This window comes from Mastigoproctus giganteus, chromosome 3 (genome assembly GCF_048544385.1).
Source record: "Mastigoproctus giganteus isolate SK-2022 chromosome 3, ASM4854438v1, whole genome shotgun sequence".
NCBI classification, from domain to species: Eukaryota; Metazoa; Arthropoda; class Arachnida; order Uropygi; family Thelyphonidae; genus Mastigoproctus; species Mastigoproctus giganteus.
In genome coordinates this window covers 246,868,565-246,894,074 of record NC_143577.1, presented here as the reverse complement: position 1 = coordinate 246,894,074, position 25,510 = coordinate 246,868,565, and the positions used below count along the sequence as shown (strand labels likewise).

The window sequence follows — 25,510 nt, the reverse complement described above, 5'->3', positions numbered from 1 at the left end:
GTTAAAAGTGATTAGTGGAGCTGGGAGAACAATAGAGACAACTGATGAATTTGACAGATGGGATGGAGAAATTTTAAGCTGGAGGAGATTTCAGATTAGAAGGAATATCATAGCAAGCATGTGGTCAAATACTGACTTTGAAGTGAAAGGAATTGTAAAGCAAATAATTCTGGAAATTGAGATGCGAGTGTTTGAAGCAACTGTTAATTGGGATTCTGTCAGAAAAACTGCATTTATAATATTAAATTATTATTTTGCAAAAAATTGAAGCCTGCTTGAATCAGAGCTAAAACGCTCTGATTGAGGAAAAATAAAGTCGTGCTGTTTTGAAATTTTTTTTAACAAAGAACCTGCATAGAACAAATATTACAAGCTAGATATACTTATATGTCATTGGTAAAAAATATGCACATTACTTTGGCATTGTTGACATAGGCTGTCTTTGCCTAAAATGGTGTTTTTTTTTTAAAATATATATATATATATATATATATATAACAATAAAAATAAATTAGATTAAGTATTAAAAATTAGCATTAGTAGAGGCATTTGATGCAAGAAAGCAAGCTTATGCAGCATTAGCCAAAAAAAAAAAAACCCACTTCCACGTCACCCCTCTGTTCGTTCAAAATACCTGTCCAGCTGAGCCTTAAACTTATTTAGGCTATCAACCTCCACCACAAGGGATGGGAGTCTGTTCCACCAACCAACCAACCACCCGCTGGCTAAAGGCAAATTTCCGCACATCTATCCTACATCTGTCTTTCCTCAATTTGAATTTATGCCCTCTCAGGTGATTTTTCTGAGCTAGAGGAAGAATCCCATCAGCATTGAGCATGCTTAAACCATTCAAGGCTTTATACACCTCTATCAAATCACCTCGCTGGTGCCTAGTCTCCAGACACTGTAATTTGCAAAACTTAAGCCTTTCTTTGTAAGAGCACCCCTTTGTTCCTTTCACTAATCTTGTTGCCCTTCTCTGTACTCGTTCCAGCAGCTCTACATCCTTCTTGAAATGAGGCCTCCAGACCTGTATACAGTACTCTAGGTGTGGCCTGACCATTGCCTTATACAAGGGAATAATCACTTCCTTATCCCTGCTGGAAAAATTCCTGTATATCATTGACAATACTCCATGAGCTACTCTTGCAGCCCGTCTGCACTGCTCAGAGAACTTCACATCTGCCTGCACAACCACCCCCAAGTCCCTTTCATTCTCTACCACTGTCAGTGTAGTACCACAGAGTTGATACGTTGCTCTGAGGTTGCTGTTTCCCATGTGTAGTACTTTACATTTGTCAATGTTAAACTTCATTTGCCACCTCTCAGCCCATCTGCTCAACCTTTCCAGATCCTGTTGCAGCAGCATAGTGTCAGTAGTGTCCTTGACAACCCTACCAACCTTTGTATCATCTGCAAACTTGGACATTAAGCTTGATATACCATCATCAATATCATTTATAAATACAGAAAACAATAATGGACCCGCCACTGAGCCCTGAGGGACTCCACTAATAACATTAGTCCACGATGAGCAGTGTCCATTGATTACCACTCTGTCTTCTCCCCCTCAACCACCCCTTTATCCATAGCAGCAATTTGCCTCCAATGTCACACTGCTCCAATTTGTGTAGCAGTCTTCCATGTGCAAATAAAAATAATGCCAGCAGCATGGCAAGACAAGAGCGAAAATAGCCAAAATTAAACATAACAATAAACCAACGGAGGGAAGAGAGGGGTAACAAGAGTAAAAATATTGCAGCAGAAACTCTCTAAGATAATTTAGAACATCTAAATGTAAGGATAATAAAATAATAATTCATTAAATTTCGAAAGCCAATTAAATAGAAATATAATGGCCCCACTCTGACGGGCACCAGGTCCAAATTTATGTGAAATATCACCAACAGAGATGTAAACCACTACAATAAAATAAAACAAAAATAAATCAAAAATAGATCTTCTTTTCTGCATTTCGATTGCTAGACAAATCGCCGCAAAGGCGAGTCGATCAAAAAAAATCAGTTCACCACTCGATCTCTAGATCGAATTGCCAATGCAGAAGACTTGAATAGTGGTGTGGTCCTATATATAATTTAAAATTTATTTTTAAAAGTTGTTAATATAAAAAACATTTAGTTATACTTTCATCAGCGGTAAATTCTTTTAATTTTTTGATACACTGTAACGTCTCTTTATTTTGCTTAGTTTTATTTATGGGCAGCTCTTGAATTTTGTTCTCACTGATGTAATATTTTCCCAACAGATTTGTCTCAATTATTGGTTACACTGTTTTCACATGTTGGTAGATCATTTTTTAAGTTTCAAGTGCCATCTAATTAACCCTGCAGTTTGTGAAGAGTTCAACAGAATTGTATGGCCTTTTCTCATTTGGCACTCTCATCAGCAACTTTGAGTAAAAATTAAAACCCACATCTTTGGAAACATTTTTGAATAGTTTCATTTTTTTGACTTCCATTCAAGAAGTTTTTGCCCAAGAAATTGTGTCCTATAAATTTATAATTTTAATAATTCTGGCCTGGTAATTTCATTGTTGATGTTTGTTTGGCTTAAAATTTGCAAGAATTGTTTCCTTCTAAAATTTAATTTCATTGTTTGCACTATTTCTTTTTCTTGTTACAAAAGTTGAATCACACTTGTGCAATTAGGTTGAAAGTACTTAATTGTTACATGCTCTAATTTGATACTTAACTGCACATTCCTAAACTGCAATGCAGTAAGCATGTTATTGTTACAATAATTTAAGTTACAGTAATTTATGTAACTTGTCAAAATTAAAACCTTATAGGGAAACAACATGCCATCACTCTAATTGATTAATTGATGTTAACTTACTCATATCCTTATTGCCAGGCACTGTAATTGAACTAACAGTTTTCCGTTGGAAGTACTGTGTTCACTATAAGAAATTCACAGTTTCAAATATTTATTTTTAGTACACTGTAGTATTACTCTATATTTTAGTGTTACAATATCATTATTTGTTAATGATAAAAAAAAAGAGAAAATTGTAACCTATTTAATCTACTGGTGATAAAATAGCTAGTCAACTAAACATTTAAAAAACACAAATCTTTTGATATATGGAATTAAATTTGCTGACAAAAAAAATACTTGCTTAATACAGGTGTGATTAGCTCTTAGGGGACTGGATACACTGCTCGCTGTTTATATTAGATAGGTTATGCTTATTAGAGGGATCATCTAGTAAGGGACTGATAAAATATCTGCCACAACACATAAAAAGGAGATGCTTAATATAGGATCACTTAACAGAGGGCTACTTAAAGCAGGTTTAGCATTAACATTAGTAGTGGCATATAATGCAAGAAAGCAAGCTTAACAGCATCAGCCAAAAAAAAAAACTCCACACTTTTCATTTCACCTATCCATTCACTCTAAAAGTTTGTATAGTTCCCTAAATTTATTAAGCTATCAACTTCCACAGCATCAGATGGAAGTTTGTTCAAGCATTCAACCACTCGCTGGCTAAAGGAAATTTCCGCACATCTATTCTGCAACTGTCTTTTTTAAATTCGAAATCATGTCCCCCTCCAGTGCATAATCTGAGCAAGAGGAAGAATTTCATCATTACTGAGCTTGCTCAAACCATTAAAAATCTTATACACCTCAATCAGATCACCTTACAGTGCTGTGTCTCCAGACACTGCAATTTGCAGAACTGAAGTCTTTCTTGGTAAGAGCACCCTTTTGTTCCTCTCATCAATCTCGTTGCCCTTCTCTGTACTCATCCTTCCTAAAATGAGGCCTCCAGACCTGTATGCAGTACTCAAGTTGTGGCCTGACCATTGCCTTATACAAAGGAATAATCACCTCCTTTTCCCTGCTAGAGAAATTCTTGTATATCATTGACAAAACATCATGAGTTGTCCTGGTAGCCTGTCTACACTACTCAGAGAACTTAATAACTGACTGTACAATTACTCCCAGATCTTTTTTCATTCTCCACTACCCTGAGTGGAGCACCACACAGTTGGTATGTTACTTCGGGATTACTGCTACCCATATGCAGTACTTTGCATATGTCTATGTAAAACTTTAGTTGCCACTTCTCAGCCCATCTGCCTAACTTTTCTAGATCCTGTTGCAGTAACATATGGTCATCACTGTTATTAACAATCCTGCAAACATTTGTATCATCTGCAGACTTGGATATTAATCCTGATATACCTTCATCCATATCATTGATAAAAATATAGAAAACAACGATGGGCCCAAGACTGAACCCTGGCAACTCCACTAATAATATTAGTCTGAAAAGCAGTGTTCATTGATTACCACTCTGTCTTCTCCCATTCAGCCATCCCTTTATCCGTAGGCAACTGACTTGCCTTTAATGCCCCACTGCTCCAATTTGTACAGTAGTCTTTTATGTGCAACAGTATCAAAAGGATTTCCTGAAATCCAAGTACAGGTAGCCCTTGATTTATGCCCGGGTTAGGTTCCTGTGGGGACAGGCTCAAATGGAATTGGTGCAAATGGAATCCTTTATATTATGGAGTCAGTGGGTAATCACAGGTTTAGATTCCGGGCAACAAAAATTTATTTTGTCTACCCTTTTCAATACTGGGGTATTTAAAGCTCAGAAATAAACTTTTTTAATTAAAAAAAGTGTTTTATTTTTAACCTACATATATATAAAACAGTATATACATGTAAATAAAAAATAAATTAATACATACATAAAACGTTTTGACAGTGGCATAATACCGAAGTTTTAGTTGGCTTTTGAAGGTCCTGGTTGAGGCTCTTCTTTTGAAGGCCCTGGTTAAGAAGATTCCTTTTTTTCGAACAAAGAATCAAGTGTTGATTGCCTGGATTTCTTCCTTCTATCTTTAAGAATTTCTAAAGTAAGGGCTCATGGTTGATATGACACCCCCCCCCTTTTAACTGTGGCATTCCTCTCTCACTCGTGATCAATGGCAACATGGCTTTGTTTAATTAAGACTTTCACAAAGCTCATTAGTGAGGGATTCTACACTTGCAAGAATCCATTGTAGGTCACTGGTCTTCATAATTTTTAGAGGAGAGCCTCTTTCGTTTCCTCCTGCTGTTGGCTAAGTTCTGCAGCTAACTTTTCAAGGTCTTCATTTGAAAGAGTCTCTGCATGACTTTTCAAGAGCTCAGTTACATCTTCCACTGTAACTTCTTCTAACCTTGCCTCTTTTGCCAGCCTGATGCCTTCTACAACATTCTGTTGTGGCTTGAATCCTCTGAATTCATGCATGAAATCTGGGAGAAGTTTGCACCATATTCCATTTAAACAGTTGACAGTCACTTCTTGCCAGGCTGTGTTAATGTGATTGATGCCCTTTAAGACATCAAATGACCCCCAATATTCTCTGATGGTAATGTTGGACATGTCCAAAGCCTTTACCATTTCTGTAAATGTTTGCCGTAGGTAATAAGCTTTAACGGTGACTATTACTCCCTGGTTCATGGGTTGCAAAACTGATGTTGTATTAGAAGGCATGTAGACAACATTAATTTTAAGAGGCATTCTGACTTCACCCAGATTTGTAGGATATCCAGGGGCATTGTCCAAAGGAAGAATAGACTTGGTTGGTTAATTTTTGTCATTGCAGAATTTGAGAACAGTAGGGCAAAAATAGCTGGTGTACCAATCCAAGAAGACGTCCGTTGTCACCCAAGCTGCCTTGTTTGACTCCCAGTACACAGGCAACATGGCTTTATTTAAGACTTTCATAACACGTGGTGTTTCTGAGTGGTACACCAACATTAGCTTCAATTTTAAATTGCCTGACCCATTTGCTCCCGGCCCCGAGTGCCAAGTGTAGTGATTCGAGTGATCTTTCAGCAAATTTTCTAGCGTGCCAATTATTGTAAAGAGCTTATTTTTTGTGTGAGTTTTTTTGCAATCTCCTTAAACTCCTACTGCATATATTAATAACATTTAGCACATTAAAACTTACTAATACAGAAAGGAAAGTCACCTTTCTTTATATTAATCACTTACTAACCTTTTTTTTTTCCTGCTTGGTCACTAGGTGGCACCGCTCCTGCCTCCACGTGGCGGGGCTGGAAACCTGGGAGGAAAAACTCTCACTCCCAGGGCAAAAAGGAGCAAACAGCATGGATTCTGACAACAAAGTCACAAAATCCTCTAACATGGCCCAATCAACTCAAGAACGTGAAGAAATTAGTATAAACATGGCCAAAAGACAAAAAACCGATATATATATATATATATATATATATATATATATGAGATACCCGCTCCAAAGTATCTCATAATCCATTCTACGGGCGAACAGTCCACAGGAAAATTATCCCCTTTCCTGATACAAAAATGTCTGGAAAGCATAGCTGGAACTCCAAAAGCAGTAAAAAGATTAAAATCAGGCGACCTACTAATTGAAACAGCCAGTATACGGCAGTCAGAGCAAATAATGAAAATGTCCACTTTTGGTGGAATCCCAGTATCAATTACACCCTATAATACTTTAAACACCTCGAAAGGAGTAATCTCTGAATGGGATCTCCTCAATATAACGGAAGAAGAAATATTACAAGAAATGAAAACCCAAGGAGTCATTCATATTAAAAGAATAACGGCCAAAAAAGAAGGAATAATCATCCAGACCAGAAATATCATTTTAACTTTCAATACTCCCAAGTCCACCACAGCACGTGAAAGCAGGGTACTTGTTTTGTCAAATACATACCAAACATACATACATACCCTACATACCAAATCCTATTTGATGCTTTAAATGTCAAAAATACGGACATTCACAAACAACATGCAGAGGAATAGCAATATGTGCCAAATGTGGTTCCCGAGAACACACCAATCAAGAATGCACAACCGAGCACCCTAAATGCCAAAACTGTAGTGGAAGCCATACTGCCTACTCTAGAGAATGCAAAAGATGGAAACAGGAAAGAAAAATTCAAAAATACAAAGCAGAACACAAAGTTACATACCAGGAAGCCAGAAAGACGATACAACCAGCTAACACAAGGAAACATTACCTACGCACAGATAGCTCAAGTAGTACAAATAACCCAGAACCAACAAACAACGGGATCACAAACCGAAGTTACAATCACATCAAATGAATTGTTGTCGGATTGGGCACGCAAATGGCTCATGCCTCCAAAACAGCAGAAATGAGAACAAGCGGCAAACACCCCTATCTCAGTTCCACCAACAGTAATTTCACCACTGCAGGGAAAAATCAAAGAAGATATCTCCATAATAATGCACCATGCTGCTGAACAAATGGACACGGTAGGAAAAACACAACAAGAAGAACCCATTTTGAAATATTTGCCGAGGAAGATATGTACACTGGAAAGCCATATTTCCCTAAAAAAGACAAACCACGGACAGAAAAATTTAAAACAGTAACGAGAAAACAACCAGAAAACTCATCTAAAAGAAAACAATGAATAGTACCTTTATTCAGTGGAATTGCCGAGGTTTCTGTAAGAATGTTGATGATGTTCATGATTTAATTTCTCAATATCACCCGATATGTTTCTGCTTACAAGAAATGTATCTAAAACATGATGATACAATCTTAATCAAGAACTACACTATACATAGACGAGACCAAATAAATAATTCTATAGCCCACGGAGGAGTAGCAATCCTTGTCAATTCTTACATACTAGTCCAAGCAGTCCACCTACAAACTACTCTTGAGTCAGTAGCAGTACATATAGCAACAAGTAATTTAATAACAATAGTATCAATATATTTATCCTCGAACCAAGAAATAAATTACAAAGACTTAGAACTAATAGATCAACTACCCCCTCCTTACTGTATAATGGGGATCTAAATGGACATCACCATGTCCATTTATGAGGAAATACTGATTTTAATAAAAGAGGACATCAAATAGAAAAAATAATAGATGCCAAAAATCTAATCCTCCTGAATAGTGGAAAACACACGTATTTCCATCTTCCAACAGGAACCAGCCCAGCGATAGACCTTAATTTATGCTCCCCAGCATTATATCCTGTTTTAGAATGGACAGTTCATGAAGATCCATTACACAGTGACCACTACCCCATTATTGTCACTTTAACAAAAGACACCCTATGTCAATCCAGACTAAAACCCAAATGGAAATTTCACAAAGCAGACTGGGAAAATTCAAAACTTTAGCAGCAATCGAACAACAGAGAGTCCAACAACTAACCATTGACCAAGCAGTACAATATGTAATGAATCAAATTAGCCAAGCAGCAGAACAATCAATACCAAAAACGTCTACCAAACTTCCTCTATTCCCAAAGCCTTGGTGGATTGAGGAATGTACCCAAGCAAAATGAGTTAGAAACAGAGCATGGAATATTTTTCGCAAAAATCCTACCACAGACAATCTAATACATTTTAAAAAAATGAGAGCAAGAGCAAGATATGTCAGATGGGCATGCAAGAAAGCCTCCTGATATGTTTTGCCTCAACCATAAATAGAACTACAAATACTAAAACAGTTTGAGATAAAATAAGAAAAATGAACAATAGATGCCAAAATTTAGTACATCCAGTTGGCAAGGACATTGCTGATCCAAAAGAAATAGCAAATGCTTTAGGTGAAACATTTGCCAAAATATCAGCTGCCACATCCTATTCACCAAAATATCAGCTGCCACATCCTATTCACCAAAATTCCAGAAATATAAAAATCATCAAGAAAATTACAACTTAAAATTCTCCACAAAATATGTAGAACAATATAACCATCCACTAACCATAATGGAACTCCATAAGGCACTGTCACAAACAAAATAAAGTGCAGACGATCCAGATGGCATCAATTATATAATGATAAAGAAACTCAGTGAAGAATCATTACAGTCTCTACTTCTTTTATACAACAGAATTTTTATGGAACAAGAGTTTCCTAACATGTGGCATCATGCAATTGTCCTCCCTTCCCAAAACCTGGCAAAGATCCTACTGATCTAAACAGCTACCAATAGCCATCCAATAGCACTCACCAGCTGCCTAGGAAAGTTAATGGAAAAGATTATAAATGCAAGACTCATGTGGTACCTAGAAAACTATAACCTTTTGTGCCCAGTGCAGTGTGGCTTCAAGAAACATAGATCAACCTTGGATCTCCTGATTAAAATAGAAAACAACATACAAAATGCTTTCATTAGAAAACAACATTTAGTCATGATATTCTTCAATATCGAAAAGGCATATGATACAGCCTGGCGCTATGGCATTTTCCGGGACATATATAACTTAAAGCTAAGAGGACATCTCCCTGTTTTCATCCAGAACTTTTTACAGCACCGAACTTTCCAAGTACGAATACAAACTACACACTCAAAGGTCTTTCTACAAGAAGAAGAAGGAGTACCACAGGGATTAGTCCTCAGTGCCACCTTGTTTGCAATAAAAATAAACTCTATAACCCAACAGATACCATCCTCCATAAATGCAGCTCTTTATATAGATGATTTCAGTATCTCTTTCCAATCCCAAAACATGAGAACAATAAAACGCCAGTTACAAGGTGCAATAAACAAGGTCAGCAACTGGGCTCAGGAAAATGGTTTCACGATCTTCACACAAAAAACTATAGGTGTGCACTTCTGTAGGAAAAGAAACCTTCATTTAGATCCGGAATTAAAACTTAATGGACAGTTAATTCCAATCAAGCCAACCATAAAATTTCTTGGATTTATTTGTGATAAAAAACTAACTTTTTTGGAACATATAAAACAACTAAGAACAAACTGCCTTAAGAAACTAAACATTTTGAGAGTCTTGTCTGCAACGACCTGAGGTGCAGATAGAGTTATTCTGTTGTGATTTTAGAGAGCCCTCATAAGATCTCGACTAGATTATGGAGCCCTGTGTATAACTCAGCCAAACCGAGTGCCTTGAGGTGGCTTGATCCAGTGCACCACAGTGCTTTACGAACAGCATTAGGAGCATATCGCACCTCACCAGTCCACAGCCTATATGCAGAGGCTTATGAACCACCACTACAACTCCGGAGACAAAACTTGCTGTTATACTACGCTGCAAAGATAACATCAATACCTGACCACCCGACATGGACAATCGTACAAGAACCAAGTTTGGAAAACTTATATAGAACACATCCAAATGCTAACAAACCAGCAGGCATATATTTAAGAGACATAATCCAGCAATGTAATTTAGATCTCAATCAGATAGCAATTTCTCTTAAAATTCCATATCCACCTTGGGATACCATTCAAACGATATGTGATCTCCATATGCATAAATGGAACAAGGATTCTCTACCTATACAAAATTTCCAACAATTACACGCAACCTACAGAGACCAACATTGTAATTCTACCCTGATATACACAGATGGTTCCAAAACAGAAACCAAAGTAGGAATAGCAGCCAAATTCCCCAATACTATCATTTCCAAACTACTTCCAACTGAGTGCAGAATTTATACGGCAGAACTGGAGACTATACAACTAGCCATGAACTATATATGGCTAACCAACATCGCCAAAAGTATAATATTTACTGATTCGTTCAATGCTCTGCAAGCCTTAAAAGATAACACCATAAATACCCATCCGACCGTATGTAAAATACATAACAAGCTATCAAAACTAGCAAAGCGAAAGCAAAACATAAGTTTCTGCTTTCCCTGACATGTAGGAATAGATGGCAATGAACAGGCAGACCAAGCAGCAAAACAAGCAGAAAGCCCGATCAACAATACCATAAAAATACCATACCTAGACTATAAAATTACAGTTCGAAATAGTGGCGAAAAACAGTGGCAACAAAAATGGCAGGAACGGGCTGGTAACAAATCATTTCAGATAAAACCGTTGTTACAACAATGGAAAACCAGTACAAGAACCAACAGACAAGAAGTAGTTATACTTAGCAGATTAAGAATAGGACACACCAACGTTAACCACTCCTATCTGCTCTGAGCCGAATCTCCGCCCCAGTGCTCTGACTGTCACACAGTGCAAACAGTCCAACATATTCTACTTCACTGCCCTAACTTTACACAGGAACGTCAGGTTACCTTTAAATCCTTAAAAGGAACGGACACATTTTCATTACGAACAGTATTGTCAGATAAATCTAATATATCCGAAGTCTTCCAGTTTCTGAAACACATAAACTACTACAATTTGATATGAAAATCATAACAAAAGACATCATTGAATAAGCCAAAAATCATAAGTTTGGCGCATTATAGCCATAGAAGCTGATGTACCAGTAAAATATCCAATCCAGCCAACCAACCATCCATCCATCCATCCATCCATTTGCTTCCAACAAAAGTGTCAGCCTATCTTTCGATTCTTTAAACCCAGCAACCAACTTTTCTTCATGGGCAATGAAGGTAACTTTTTCCAATAGAGGCCCACTTCATCAATATTAAAGAACAGCTCTGAAGGATATTCACCCTCCTTTACTATGGCCTGAAATTCTGCATGGAATGTGGTAGCTACCTCAACGTCTGCACTTGATAACACTTGCATTTGCAACATTGGTAATTTTCACACTTCTGCATTTGGTTCTTGCTTTAAATCTTATGAACCAGCTCTTGCTAGCCAAAAATATTTCATTGCATTGACCTCCTTCTTTAAGTCTTCAAAAATCGACTTAGCTTTTCTGTTATTACAGCTTGGGTCAAGGGAATGTTTTTTTAGGTTCAAATTATCAACCCAAAGTGTCAGCAATTGCTCCATTTTTTTCTAAAAGCTTACTTCTGCTGTAACTAACTTGTGTAGCACTTACTCTGGTAGCACTTTGCATTGATTGTTTTATTTTATCAGCATTCTTCATAATTGTAGTAATAGTTGATGGAGGCATATTCATAGCCCCACACATATTAGGGTGGCTTTCACCAGCTTCCAGCCTCCGAATAACTTCCATCTTGTTTTCCAATGCGATAGATCAACGTGTCTTTTTCACGCTTTCATTTGCAACTAGGATTCATTGAACTTCTTTTACCAGACATGGCGTCTCTTTATTCTATCTATATATAAAAGAATATTTCAGAAAATAGTGCTTTTTCACATGCACACTTTTTTAACTGCTATTGCATCATACTACAACAAAGGGATTGACAGGTCTCTCTCTCTCAAAGTCCATGCCTTAAAGTGATGTGCCTTAAATTTAAGGTACATCACTCATAAATTAAGCTGCATATACCACAGCGATGACTCATTACCTGATAGCAGTTAGTAGCGTTATGATCACACAATATTGACAGTTCGGCTGTTGATAATTGTGGGGTTTAATTTTATAATTTTACATGTCTCAAGGCAACGATTCAGTTTTTTTCAAAAGTTTCTTCAGCTATTAGCAATGTTATTAATAATAGCAGTAATAGAAAAGAGAAGAATTGTATCAGAAAGGCTGAGAAAAAAAAGAAAAGATCTTGAAGAATATGAAGTAACACTTAAAATTCCTGATATTGAAGAAAACAAAGCAATTATAATAGTTAAAGGCTTCACAATTGAGAAAGGAAAGATATGAAAAAACAAAAAAATGAATCACAAATTGTTGATAGCTCTACTGAAACTCCAATCATTGATAAAAAAAAAAAAAAAAAAATTGTAAAAACGATAAAGTGGTAAAAGACAAAAATGATCAAGTAGAGATTCCTGAAAATATTCGTAGTTCAGGAAATTTAATACATGATGTTTTTGGAAGTATTGAAACTCATTTGGAAGAAAAGTTCCAATATACAATTTTACCAGCAACAAATAATACTGTTCATTGAATAAAAATTTTTTTATCTGAAATTAAGATTCCAGGAGAATTGGAAATAGTTTATTCATGAGACCAAATTATGCCAGATAGTTGTGCTGAAGAATACAACTGTAACACCTAAAAACACTTTATTCTTTGGAGCCTTCAGGTTTACCTCTGCATAAATAATTATTAAAAGCAAACACAATGGTTATGGTTTTAAGAAACTTAGATATAAAAAATAACTAGTAGTGGAAATAAGGAAGAAATGTTTGGTTTGTGAACTCATCACAGATGACGGAGCTGGATCGAAAGCATATATTCCACGGATTCATATTCAAGCCAAAAATGAAGTTATTGAAGCAATAACTTCATTTTTCAATGAACACATTTGTTAAATTAAGAATTTTATAACACGATTTGTGCCGACCAGGCTAGCCGGGTGGGTAAAGTGCCTGCCTGACAACCCAAAGGTCACAGGTTCGAATCCAGCCTTGGGCTTGGATCAGAGTAGAAAATGCAAAAACTTTGGGAGGTGCATTATGGCCACAGAAGCCAATGCGCCAACAACTAACAAAAAAAAAAAAAAAAAAAAAACGTGATTTGCAAAAACTGCACACGGCTATCACTATTATTATTTAATTTATTAATAGCACGATTAATAAAAAATGTTGGTGTAATAAATTTCCAACAGGTATAAATGGTGTAAACAACTAACTGAAAGCTTCACCACGTGCACCCTTACTACCCGCATCCACGAGTGGCTAATTTGAGGGTGAGAAGCTTTCTCGTCTCTGATTGGCTCTTATATAGATGCACTAATCAGTGATTGGCTCAGATTGTTCTTGATCATAATCACATGAATAGTGCATGATACATAGTACAGTACGATGCAAATAAATTTTGTCTGATGATTTTAAACTTTTCAATTTATAAAACAATTCCAAAAAAAATAAAAAATAAAAAAATTGCAAAAATAATTAAAGAAAAATTAAAATGGCCTCGTTGTTAGTGACCGGTGCAAATCAGACTGGTGAAAAACAAGGGCTACCTGATTATGATATCAAAATTATTTTTTCCATCCAGTTCTTTTGTGACCTCATCATCAGCAGCAGCCATTTTCAATCCACTGCACGACGAAGGCCTCTCCAGAAACTTTCCAGTTCCTTCTGTTTTGTGCAATGGACATTCATTTACTACCCAAGAACTCATGAATTTCATCTGTCCATCTCTGTCATCTTCCAGGCAGTACTGTAGCTAGAGCTTTTGCCGCCCTTGGCAGTCCCTGAGTTTGCCGCCCCTCTCAAATTGAGAGGGGCAGCTAATTTTTAATTTTTATACACTGCATAAACACATCGAAAGGGTTAAGCAAAAACCCTAATATAATAGGAGCCCACAGAAATATAATTACCGATGGCCTTAGTTATACGCAAAATTAGAAGGAAAAAAAAAATAATACCTTTTTCACAAATGTGTACTGACTGTGCCGTGCCGCCGCTGAGATGCAGCCACCATGGTATAAGCAATAAAGCAAATGCCATGCCATGCATTTTATTGTTTTACTTTTAAGTTGTTGTTATTTGGTTTTTAGGAGTATTAGCAACTAAGGCCATATTGCTCCAGGGATATGCGGTGGTTATTCCTGACCTTTCCGCATCCTCTGTATTTGGTGGTCACGGGCTTGAACCCCTGTCTAATCAAGAAGCACGTGCTATGCACTGCTGCTCCTGCTCATCTGGCTATGGAGGCACCTTATTTTTAAGAATTTGAATTATAGTATGATAGAGAAATGTAAGTTTTGTTATATTTATATTTTATTTATTTTAGTTGTAAGTATAGTTGTTAAAAATTAATTATTAATTAAGTAATAAAAATTACTAAGTTAAAATAAATAAAAGAATCGTTGAAAAATAAAATTGTGCTGCCCCCAAAAAAGTGCCGCCTGGGCCAGACCACCCCCCTCTACTCCTCCTGGCTAGGCTACACCACTGCTTCCAGGTTTTCTTCTATCTCCTCTTGGGTACCATTGTGTTATTTTTTTAGTCCATCTGTCATCATGCCTTCGAGCTATGTGTCCTGCCCAAGCCCATTTTAGTTCTTTAGTTTTGATAAGAATATCCTTTACTTGAGTTTGCTGCCTAATCCATGTGTTTCTCTTATCTAACAGTCTGATTCCTAATATAATTCGTGAAAACATATAATACAGTGAAAAATTCACTGTGTAGTTTTCAGCTTCTCTTCCATTCTTTTGGTGAGTGCCAAATTTCACTTCCATAAGTCCTGGTGGGGAGTACACTGGTTCATTATTTTACATTTCAGACAAATTGGGATATTGCTCTTCAGTATGTGACTATTTCCTGAATGCTATCCATCCAAAATTTATACTTCTCTTGATTTCCAACCATTTATTATTATTACAACTAATGACTTGTCAATTACTGGAGCAGTTTTTCTGTGGCATACTTGTTCATCATTACTTTTATTTTAGCCATATTCATCTTTAGTCCGAAATCCTTACTAACTCTGCATAACTGATTAAGATTTTCCTCTAATTCTTTGGGATCATGGCTTATGATCACAGTATCATCTTAAAATCATAAATGGGTTAGGTACTCTCCATTCACATTTACTCCTTTCTGCGACTATGCTATAAATCAGTCAAATTGGTCAGACAAGACTTCCCCCTTAACAAACACATGCTGTGTCTGAATTGGTACTGTAGTTCTAGATGATCCTGCAATGCTTCTTTTAGCATTTAGCATTAGCATTAGTAGAAGCATTTGATGCAAGAAAGCAAGCTTATGCAGCATCAGCCAAAAAAAAAAAAAAAAAAAAAATAAATAAATAAAAAATAACCACTTCCACTTCACCCCTCTGTTCGTTCGAAATACCTGTCCAGCTGAGCCTTAATCTTATTCACGTTATCAACCTCCATGACAAGGGATGGAAGTCTGTTCCACAAACCAACCACCCGCTGGCTAAAGGCAAATTTCCTCATGTCTATCCTACATCTGTTTTTCCTCAATTTGAATTTATGCCCTCTCAGGTGATTATTCTGAGCAAGAGGAAGAATCCCATCAGCATTGAGCATGCTCAAGCCATTCAAGGCTTTATACACTTCTATCAGATCACCTTGCCGGTGCCTAGTCTCCAGACACTGTAATTTGCAAAACTTAAGCCTTTCTTCGTAAGAGCACTCCTTTGTTCCATTCACCAATCTTGTTGCCCTTCTCTGTACTTGTTCCAGCATCTCTACATCCTTCTTGAAATGAGACCTCCAGACCTGTATACAGTACTCTAGGTGTGGCCTGACCATTGCCTTATACAAGGGAATAATCACCTCCTTATACCTGCTAACGGCCTCCGTAGCCGAGTGGTCAGGAGCGGGAGTGCAGTAGCACACACTCTTTGAGTAGACCGGGGTTCAAGCCCCTGACTGCTGAATACGGTCGATCTGCCAACCCGCACTGGACCAGCGTGGCAGATTATGGTCCATTTCCCTCAGCATGAATTGTTGAGGAGGCTTCCATCCTGCAGTGGGTTGATAATGGCTGCACTTTTTTTTTTTTTTTTTTTTTTTTTATCCCTGCTAGAAAAATTCCTATATATCATCGACAATACATCATGAGCTACTCTTGCAGCCCGTCTGCATTACTCAGAAAACTTCATATCTGCCTGCAAAACCGCCCCCCCCCCCCCAGGTCCCTTTCATTCTCTACCACTGTCAAGGAAGCTCTCATAATTATAGCTAAGGGTTTGCTTACTTCCTTTGCTGCCTCCTTTAATATAACTGGATAGGTCCCATCCACCCCGAGTGCTTTTCTTGTATTTATCTTCAACAATTTCATCTCCACTTTACTCTCAGTTATTACAAGATTCTCAAGCTTACGGCCAGAGTTGAATACACCTCTGGCATTCCCCTTCCTGAATAACTCCTCATGTGTGAATGCGATGCAGAATATTCATTTAGTTTGTTAGCTACCTGAGCAGGATCATCAACAGTTGACCCATCGATATCAAGTGGACCAATCTGATTCATCCCCTTCCTTCTAGAGTTTACATAAGTAAAGAACTCTTTGCTGTTTTTCTTTGCATCCCTTGCCAAAGATTTCTCGTAGTCTGCCTTCGCCTGCCTAACCTCCTTTGTAACTTGGTTACAGATCAACTTGTATCTATCACAGGCTTCTGTGTCAAGTGTTAATGTATGTATCCCATGCATTTTTCTTCTCTGCCATATGTCTCATTAGTTCATCTGACATCCACTTAGGCCTAAACCTTGAACAATATTTCTTAGTTGGTATGTAAAGCCTAGTAGCTTCCAAGATAAGTTCTTTGAATGCTTCCCATTTTGAATTTGCTGTTGATAACATCATCAGTTGGCCCCACTGTATAGAATTTAAATACTGTCTCAGTCCATCATAGTCGCCTTTACGAAAGCAATAACCCTTCCCTTTACCCCTAATGGTAGTTACCTCTTTGAGTAAATCCCACTTCAGCACACTGTGATCACTGCCACCTAGTGGTTCATTTACCTGCAGATTCTTAATGCATGAAGAATCACTACTGATAATCAAATCAAGAGTATTACTCCCTCTAGTTGCCTCCAGAATGTGCTGATGTAGAAAACAATCATCCAATAAATCCACAAAAGCCTTGCTAGTGTGTGAGTGACCAGCCCCCAAATTCCAGTCAATATTTGGGAAATTAAAATCCCCCATTATAAGACTCTCTGATTTACTATCCCACTCTATTTCCCTGTACAATTTCTTATTATACTCATCAGAGTCATTAGGCCTATAGCACACTCCTACTCTCAATTTTGATCTCCCAGTGCTTATGTCACACCAAACTGACTCGACACTGCTCTGTCCAGCAATGTCGACTGGCTTCATTTCCTTGGATTTTGTGTATTTCTTAACTAATAGCATAACCCCATCCTCCCTAACTATCCTGTCTATCTCTTCTGTAGACATTGTACTCCCCAAATTCCAGTTCTGCATTCCTTATATCTGTGTGACACCACGTCTCTGAAATCCCCACAATATCTGCCTTTGATGTTTTGAGCAATACCTCAAATTCATCAAATTTATTTACTAAACTCCTAGCATTGGTGTACATGCAAGTATACATGCACCTGTTCTTTTTCTTAGCTACCCTAACACAACCCATGTGTTTACTTGTACCCCAATGATTCCCAGCAGTCTCTGAAATATCCTGCATCGTATTTTCCAGGTTGCGGCTCATTCCAATAGAAGCAGTGCAAGAATCACTTTCACCTCTGCCAGTGGCTACTGTTAATCTATTAGTCCTTGTATCCCCCAATCTAGCAGTTTTCCGACCCACCTAACACTGCCTCGATAGCATCAGCAAACATTCTTGCACCCTTTCTATTTAAGTGTATCCCATCCCTGTAGAAGCAGTCTCTCCTGTTAATAAGTACAGACTAGGCTGAAAAAAATTCTACCCCTTGAGCCTTGCATAATATTGACAGGGCTCTCATCATATACTCCCTCCTATCGTGTCTGGGCAGAATTGCAGACACTTTCAAATTCAACCCTAATTCACAGCTTTTTTTCAACAATGACTTGTACTTGTTAAGTAATTCTGCCGGTCTCCTACTCTTAATATCATTAGTGCCAATGTGTACAACTATATCACCTTTTGTGCCCTTAAAAGATGATATCCGCTCTACAACGTCATCAACCTTTGCCCCTGGCGACATACCCTGGGCCTGTTCCACCTATCCTTTTTACAAAGCTTGTTTCCCGTTTCCCTGACAATAGAGTCGCCAACAACTACTAGTTCCTTTGGGCCCAGCGCATTCTGCCTTGGGGGCTGCCGCTGTGTTGCGTGATGACCAAGTGCAAGTTCTGGCATTGGTGTGGGCAGCTGAGAGCTTGATGGGTCCCTCACTTTTAATCCTTCGAGGGCATCCACCCTGTCCTTCAAGCTCTCATATAGGCCCATAACAACGCTGAGTTGTCGCCTGATTTCCTTACACTCCTTGCATCGCGCACACACAAAGACATCCCCCATGGCAGTATCATGTCCCGTACCCGACTGCTCCACAAACATCAAGCAAGTAGTGCATTTTAATAAGCTGTGATTTAGAGGGCAACTGCCCTCCTCAGTTCTCCCCTGAGCCACAGCACTCCCATTAGCTTGAGACTTTTGCTTTGCTGCTCTGGTCAGAGTCATGATTTCGATTTAATTTCAATAAAATTTCAATTTCAGTAAAAAATTAAAATCCTAAACTTATATCTCAACACAGTTATAACGCTATATTTATGTTTCAGTATCGAGTGTTATCTACGAAATCCCTTTATATAACTTCCGTATCAAGTTAAGTATTAATTATTTATTTTTTACAAATTATTTATGTTATGTAACCCAAGTCGTCATATGTATAGTTAAAAGTACAATTTAATTGACAATGAAGTTCAACAAGATTAATTATCTGATTAATTGACAATATTATGTACTATACTATATTAAGTTTATGCTATCTATTGTCGCGTAATAATGGCGGCAATTTACGAACGGTAAACACGTGGATTTGATACCCTTTCCGATACTAAGTAATACCTACAAAATCTCTATCTAAGTTACTTTAAACTAAGTATCGTAAATAGGAATATAAAGCTACTATAGAAAATAAGTTAATATGCCAATTTAAGCTAATAAAACAGAAAATAAATCAGGAAAAACTTCTCTCTTCCAGGAACGGCAAAAATGTATGTCCGCACAGGCTACCCTCATCCTCGACTTTAACCAGTGACTCCATTATTTTCCCCGGAACAGAAGTTAAGCTAACAGGTCTGTAATTACTACTGTCACCCTTTGATTCCCCTTTGTGAATTCTGGATAGATTTGCCCATCTTCAGTCTGTGGGACTTCCCCTGAGTCCAAGGATGCTTTCATAATTATGGCTAAGGGTTTGCTTCCTTTACTGCCTCCTTTAATATAACTAGATAGATTTCATCCACCCCAGGTGCCTTTCTTTTGTTTAATTTCAACATTTTCTCCTCCACTTTGCTCTCAGTTATTACAAAATCATTTAGCTCCCTGTTAGAGTTTGATAAACTCCATACATCCACTTCCCTAGAGAATTCCTCGTATGTGAATGTAGATGCAAAATACTCATTCAGTTTGTCAGCTACCTGAGCAGGAGCCAACCGGGCTAGCCGGGTGGGTAAAGTGCTTGCCTAGCAACCCAATGGTCGCGGATTCGATTCCCGTCTCGGGCTTGGATCAAAGTACTGCAAAAACCTTGGGAGGTGCATTATGGAAACAGAAGCCTATGCACCAACAACTACCAAAAAAAAAAAAAAAAAAACCTGAGCAGGATCATCAACAGTCGAACCATCAATGTCAAGTGGACCAATCTGATTCATCTCCTTCCTTCTAGAGTTTACATAAGTAAAGAAGTCTTTACTATTTTTCTTTGCATCCTTTGCCAAAGATTTCTTGTAATCTGCCTTTGCTTGCCTAATCTCCTTTGTGACTTGATTACAGACCATCTTATATCTATCGTAGGCATTTGTGTCTCGTGATATTTTATGTCCCATGCATGTTTTTTCTCTACCACAAGTTTCATTAGTTCATCTGACATTCACTTAGGCCTAAACCTTGAATAGTATTTCTTAGTTGGTATGAAAAGTCTAGTAGCATCTGTGACTAATTTCTCGGTCACTTCCCAATTAGAATTTGCTGATGGTAACATCGTTAATCCCACAATTTTAAAACTGTCTCAAACCACCGTAGTCACCTTTATGAATGCAAAGACCCTTGCCTTGACACCTGATGGTAGTTACATCTTTAAGTAAATCCTACATTAATACATTGTAATCACTGCCACCTACTGGTTTCTTTATCTGCCGATTTTTAATGCATGAATAATCAATGCTGATAATAAGATCAAGAGTATTACTCCCTCTGGTGGCTTCTTGATCATGCTGGTGGTGAAAACAGTCATCCAATAAATGTCTTGCTTGTGTGCAAGTAACCAATCCACAAGTTCCTGTCGATATCTAGAAAGTTAAAATCTCCCCTTATATGACATTCTGATTTACTTGACACTCTATTTCTCTGTACAGTTGTTCATTGTATTCATCAGTTTCATTAGGCCTATAACACACTCCTTCTCTCATTTTTGCTTTCCCAGTGCTTATGTCACACCATATTGACTGAACGTTTGAGTGGCTACCCATGTCAAATGGATGCACTTCATTATTTTGTTTCTTAACCTACAGCATGACCCCCTCCTCCCTTCCTATTCTTTCTGAAATCACTTCGACCCTGGACAGATAGTGCAAGGCTCATCAGGTAGAATTTTTCTCAGTGTGGTCTCCACTTGTTAACAGTAGTGACTGCTTCTTATAGGGATAGGATACCCTTAAATAGAAAGGGTGCAAAAATATTTGCTGATGTTATCGAGACAGTGTTAGGTGGGTTGGGAAACTGCTAGCTTGGGGGATACATGGATTATTAGAACAACAAAAGCCACAGGCAGAGGTGAAATTGATTCTAGCACTTCTTCTATTCAAATGAACAGCAGACTGGAAAACAAGGTGACAGAGATTTCAAGGACTTCTAGTAGCCATCATGGAACAAGCAAATACATGGGCTGTGTTAGGGTTACTAAGAGTAAGAACGGGTGCATGTATACTTGTATCTACATCAAGGAGCATGGTAAATAAATTTGATGAATTTGAAGTGCTCAGTTAAGTAATCAAATGCAAACATTGTTGGAATATCAAAGACTTGGTGTAACACAGATATAAGGAATGCAGAATTTGAATATGGGGTGTACAATGTGTTTAGAAAGAACATTACATTTTTTTTTCATTTTTATTAAATGTAAAAAAATATAGTAATGCCCTTTCTGTACACAGCCTAACTCGTCCCTTTGTTTTTTTTTTGAACTATACTTTTTAAGTAAGTCTGCCCTTGGCAGACATACTCTGGTCTTATTCTCCCTATCCTTTTTGTGTAATATATTTCTTGTTTCCCTGACAATTTCACTATATGAAGCTCTTTAAAAATGCAATAAGGAGCATGTGAGCGAAAGAGTTTGACTACCACTGATCTGCAATGGTAGTCATACATTGAATGGAATGATATGTTCAACATATGCTGAATGTTGTTGAACTGCTCTATGCAACAAGTAGCTGCAAAGAAATATACAGCCATAGACTCAGAAAGAAATACAGTAGAATCTTGTTACTACAGACTTGGTTTATACAGAGTTCTGATTAATACAAAGCCATATCATTTCACTGCTAAAAAATATGTTTGTTTATTACAGAATTCAGTTAATCTCTGGATAGATGAATGGCTTCAGAAAAAGGGAGCCTTTTGATTAATGTAGATCACTGTGGAAAATTCTGCTGACAGACTAAAGCCGAAGAACATACTTTCTGATACCACTAGTGTTTTATGCAGCAGCTGAATCAAGGCATTATTTATAACCTTAAGAGACCGTATAAAGCCTACTTGATCAGATATTCGATCCACATCATAGGAGGAAACAATAGCTTTGCAAAGTAATAGTTTCTTTTTAACTCAATGGCTTTGGTGAGAATATCATTGAAAAACAGGCTCTAGCAAATGAATGTGATAGGATGGGATGTGGATGAAATGGAACTTTGAAGGAACACATGGATTTCCTTTTTGAATTTGGGTATTTGTTAAGATAGGTGAAGATGATGTTGCCACAACAGCAATGCTAATACCAGAACTGCTGACCACCAGACACTTTAACTTTCACTTATTTTAAAGTGAAAGTTAATGTCTGCTATACTTAAGAATGCATTCAGGACAAACTTGCAAATGAAATTGGATTCTGTATTTAAATTAATCAATTTTTAAAGAGTTAATTGGTTTCATGTTTTCTTTAATATTAATATAAATTTTGATTTTATTAGTTTATCTTTACTAATTATATTTTTGCTTCAATTACATTATTTCTTTTCTTATGGATTCTCTTATACATAAAAGAAAATCTAAACAAAATATTATTCTTATTATTGTTAGCCAAAACCTAAGTTAATATTAATAAAGATATACCACTAAAAATGGTAAAGTTTTGACATTTTTTGCACATCTTGTTATTACAAAACCTTAAAATTTAGGTAATTTGAACTTTGTATTAATTAGATTTTGTTGTATAAACACTTTATATATGCATTTTAATAATATTTTTTGTACATTTTTATTTTAATTTTTAGCAACCCAAAGAAACTACCAGATATGATGAAACTATGAATGTAAAATCTCTTTTGAGAGAATTGTGCCAGGTAAATTTGTGTTACTGTATTAATTTATGGTGTTCTAGTAATTTTTTATCAATTCAATTTGTTTTTATTACATTAAAGCTTAGTTTCTACATTTGTAGCAAAAAATATTAGCCAATTTATTATTACTTGTGTAAATTTTAAGTATCTTAAAAATATTTGCCTGTGAAACACCAATTCCTAAGGTTTGTTATTGACATTTTTCCAGTGATGTTAGCTAATAATACCATATCAGGTGATGTTCTGACCTTTTTTAGCTATCTTAAAGAATAGTGCTGTAACTAGAAAATTTTGCACCACACAGAATTTCTCTATTCATGCATGAATTACGCTTATACAATGGACACTTTTCAACATTATATGAATTTTAGGGCATACAATTCTATTTCATAACAGTAGAAACTGTAAACACAAATTAGGTATATTATTTCACCAAGGGAAAGGGCATAAAAGATAACAGAAATGCTTTGTGCAGTATTTTGGTTTTTGTCTTCAATTATTTGATGCTGTATTGATAAAAATAAGCAAAGCTAGCTTTCTCATTAGCTGTGAGTTAAGTTTGCTGTATTGCTAAAATATTTGAACTGATGGTAAATACCATAAGTCAGGTGGTCACATCATGGTTTCCTTTACAAATGAAATGAAGATCCAGGCTCAGGGGACACTGTCCAGTTTTCAGTCTTTTAAATTTAGGTCCTTTGAAGCAACTATTCAGTGTTAAAGTGAGCTATCAGGAGAAAAGTAGTTGATGTAGTTTAGCACAAGTAAAACTTAAGGGTTACAATATGAACAGACATGAAGTTTTCCATGCAGTGTAAATAGGTGTTAAGGAAGGTATGTGGTGCCTTATTAGTGAGGCGCCTCCATAGCCAGGTGGGCAGGAGCAGCAGTGTGTAGCACACGCTTCTTGATTAGACCGGGGTTCGAGCCCGTCAGCCACCAAATTTGGAGGATGTGGAAAGGTCAGGGAATGACCACCGCATATCCCCAGAGCAATATGGCCTTAGTTGCTAATGCTCCTAAAAACCAAACAACAGCCTTATTAATGATTTTTCAGACCATTTATAATAGGGATGTCATTATTTTTCTGCATAAGGGAATGGTGAGAAATCACACTTGGAATACTGTATATGTTGGAGGCAGCATCTAAAAAATGAACTTCTAAAGGTGGGTTGAAAGGAGGGTAACCAGATTGGTAAGATGCACTAAATGTTCTCCGTACGAGGAAAAGTTTAGGTTAGTTTTGCAGCTAGGCATGCTTGTGGGGATCTGATTGTTTGTATAAAGCCCTGTAGGGAACAGTAAAATGAATGATCTAGTTATTGTTTTGCTGAAAAGTGACATGAGAAGCAGGGGATACAAATATAGGATCTCAGGGACAATATGTCCTTGTTGACTGACTTAGCAGAAGTTTACCTTCAAATTATCTTGTGAAGTTTACCTTCAAATAGCATGTTGTAGATAATTGTAATAAATTTCATTCCAAGATGGTTGTAGCAAAAATTTTGGCAATATTCAAGGCAGAACTGGATGTACACTTTCTGGCATTCAGAAATAGGTAAATCTGTATTTTGGGATTTTTCAAATTTTTTATTTTATATTTTTCTGGGTTTTAGAATAAGTTAGCTTCTTTGCCTCCTTTGACCATTGTAATATTAATACTAAATGCTAACACTTTACAAGGACTAACATATTCTCATCGACTGACTTTATTTACTCTGTATTCTTTCTGTTAATGACCGATAAACTGATTTAACTTTATTAAAATAAAATATTTTAATGAAGTTTTAATAAAATTACGTGTATAAAATAAAATATACGTAAGATATAAAATATAAGTAAAACTGGTAAAAACTTTAAAGTATGGTAAAATACAGATAAAGATATATAGATAAAAATATAAATTAATATAAAATGATAAAAATATAATACTGTATTTCTTCGATTCTAAGACACTTTTTCCCCCTGTAAACGTCTCTAAAAATGGGGTGTGTCTTAGAATCGATGGCGTCTTACAATTGCAGTTTTTTTTCGAATTTTCCCGTGCTTTGCACAGCACCACACGTTTTTTACGTGGAAATCCTACCTCCAAGTTTGACCATTATCGCATTCTCCAATTCCATTGGAGAATAAAGTGGTGTGGGTGATTTCATGTGCTTTCGAAATGTGAAGCCACCGTCATTTCATTATAGTGGAGCTCGCCCAGCGAAAATTAGGAAGTTTTGTTTGTATTTTCGAAAGTACGTAAGAAGTGGAGTTACTGTATTTTGTTAATTTTGATCCCTTATTGCACATTAAAATGTCATAAAGATTGCACTACGGAGCCGCATTGAAATGAAAAGTTAATGTGTATGCAAAAGAACATGGAAATAGAGCTGTGGGTTGACATTTTGACATTAGTGAAGTAAATGTTCGTTGTTGGAGAAATGATTGCAATTCCATATTTTCGTGCAAAGCAACA

The 25,510-nt window shown here is 36.8% G+C and overlaps 1 protein-coding gene across 1 annotated transcript in view; it reads left to right on the top strand.

Moving 5' to 3' along the window:
* The window catches only part of Nf1 (neurofibromin 1), a 1,111,953-nt gene that overhangs the window by 40,993 nt on the left and 1,045,450 nt on the right, over positions 1–25,510 (top strand). Inside the window, exon 4 of the mRNA XM_090369763.1 lies at positions 22,984–23,052. Within this exon, the coding sequence (XP_090225889.1) occupies positions 22,984–23,052 (69 nt within the window). The remainder of the gene's footprint in view (positions 1–22,983; positions 23,053–25,510) is intronic.